Source organism: Apis dorsata, unplaced genomic scaffold (genome assembly GCF_000469605.1).
Source record: "Apis dorsata unplaced genomic scaffold, Apis dorsata 1.3 scaffold_486, whole genome shotgun sequence".
Classification (NCBI taxonomy): domain Eukaryota; kingdom Metazoa; phylum Arthropoda; class Insecta; order Hymenoptera; family Apidae; genus Apis; species Apis dorsata.
The window spans coordinates 687,620-689,783 of NW_006263721.1; the positions used below are offsets into that span (position 1 = coordinate 687,620).

At 47.0% G+C, this 2,164-nt stretch overlaps 1 protein-coding gene across 13 annotated transcripts in view; it reads left to right on the plus strand.

The window, feature by feature from the left end:
- The window catches only part of LOC102671224 (serine/threonine-protein phosphatase 4 regulatory subunit 1-like), a 111,361-nt gene that overhangs the window by 42,490 nt on the left and 66,707 nt on the right, over positions 1 to 2,164 (plus strand). For 6 of the 13 annotated variants that reach the window (XM_006620146.2, XM_006620144.2, XM_006620147.2 and 3 more), the window contains one exon: positions 1,395 to 1,598. The exons of 6 other annotated variants lie outside the window; for them this stretch is intronic. In XM_006620146.2, coding sequence (XP_006620209.1) covers positions 1,395 to 1,598 — 204 coding nt within the window. Of the gene's footprint in view, positions 1 to 1,253; positions 1,292 to 1,394; positions 1,599 to 2,164 lie in introns of those variants that run through there. One more of the 13 variants, XM_006620148.2, reaches the window with a different exon arrangement.

Consider the following 2,164-nt stretch of genomic DNA (forward strand, 5'->3'; position numbering starts at 1 on the left):
GGCGCCTCTATTTTCGAACGCCACAGCGAGTCCACTGGTTGCTCGTCGTTGTTCGATCGTGTCCATTTCATACTTTTTGGATCCAAGTGTCGCATCGAAGAAAAATGAAAGATTCGAAACGGTGTGTCGACACCGTTTACAACGCAACGGCGGCCCATCGTAAACACGTCGCGGATATATTTACGAATCTGCGTTTCGTTTTTTCTCCGGGAATAAAACTCGCTTCGTTCGGCTGATCGTTGCGCGGACGTCATCGTTCCACGTCGTTTCGAATAGGAATTTGACCGCGAGGTTGCTGTGAATGGATGCTCGTGCTTCCATCGTGCGACAAAGAAAGAAAGGCCAGACTTGTGCGACGTTCGAAATTCTTTTCACGCGTCTGAGAACGCGCGTGGCACCGCCTACCGAGGATCGTTCGTCCGTCCATCCATCCATCCATCTATCCGTCCGATCGATGGTTCACCAAGGTAAAACCCGAGTGACAAGCGAGTGACAGTACTTCTTCCTCTCTTCCAATCAGTTTCGATGTACCAAGAATGCGACGTATCGCGATATTCGTCAAGGTCGTGTTAAGAACGATCAAATTGGCAACAGCCACGAATCACGAGACGATGATGCCGAAAGCTTCGTAACGTGATAACGAATAGAGAGAAGAAGAGGCATGACTCATCCACCAATCGACGCTCCTACGAAACTGAATCACCCTGCAACGCGCGACATTAAAATCATGGCAACGTTTTGCGATTCGTGCTCGTTACCGATCGACGTTTCGCTTCTCACGAAAATCTCCATCGTCGAGACTTCGTCGCTCTCCGTTTGTCGAATTCCCGGCGGTGTATATCTCCAAATCACCATCTTGTCCCCGAACGTATCGTTTTTTTTATCTGAATTGGAGATTCGCGCCACTCTCCTCCTCCTCCTCCCAATGTGTACGCTCTTCGTGTATATCGCCGCGTTACTACGTCACTATATTGTGCGCGCGTGTGTCTCTGCGTCGAAGAACTGCGGAGAAGAATCGGAGGGAGAGAGAGAGAGAGAGAGAGAGAAATACGGTGTTACGGTACGCGATATTATTACGCATTATTATGATTCGTTCGGATGGATTGATCGATATCGGTTGAAAATTGTTTTTTCGCGGGAACGGTGAGAAGCAGAAGTAGGTGTTAGGAGACGGGAATTGGCGTATCAAAAACTTTGCTTTACGAAGATTGGAAGAGGGGCGACGATCGGTGGTGGGGAGATCTGACTTCGCATGGTGGACGAGCAAGATGGCGGCCCGGGTTAGGGACACGTGAGAATCGCGTTGTCGCGTCATCGATGCCCGAAAAAAATCCTCTTAAATGATATCACGTGTGTATCGATATTGATATGGATAATTTCCTTTCGACCGACAGCCAATCTATCGACTTCGACGTCTCGCATTCCCCGCGATCGATCACCAACCTGAGAATACAGCCCGACCGTTTTCAACCGAAGATGCACCGTCCGCGTTTTCTCCAATCGTTTCCTCACACCGACACTCTCGCACCGTCCAATGATGCGTCTGCCGTGCGTTGTTCAGGATTTGGAACGAACCCGTCCTACTTTCGTCTTACGAGGTAAGCCAATCGATCGAAGAATTTCTTTCCCGCCTGATCCGTGTGAAACGATCGCGCAACGTGTACGTATCCGTTTCGTTGGATACCGCCTTGATCACCATCCTCGATTAATCCGTTTAATTCGTTTAATCGCCTCTCGGACGGAGTTCGATCGTCTTACCGATTTCGCAACGAATTCGTATCCTTCTCGCTTCTTTTTCTTTTTTCTTTTTTCTTTTCCTTCTTCCTCTTCTTCTTCTTCTTCGTTAAACGAGTAAACATCCATTTCGGCGACTTAGCGAGAAATCATTTTCCTAATCTCTCGAAAATCGGACGCTTTGAAAAACGTTTCACTTATCTTTCCACCAATCTTTTAATTTCGCGATAATCTCGTCAACGAACGCGCTCTACGCGTCCCGACTTCAAAATTTTCTCTCTAACTCCCTAATGAAAAAAATTGAGAAACGTTTTATACGTATATAAAACTGGAACTAGGAACAGGATCTCGATGCTCAAATTTGTTTCAACGTATGTGCGTACCAGGCGAATCTTTTAACCTGAAATAAATTACTTAGAAAAAAAAAAAA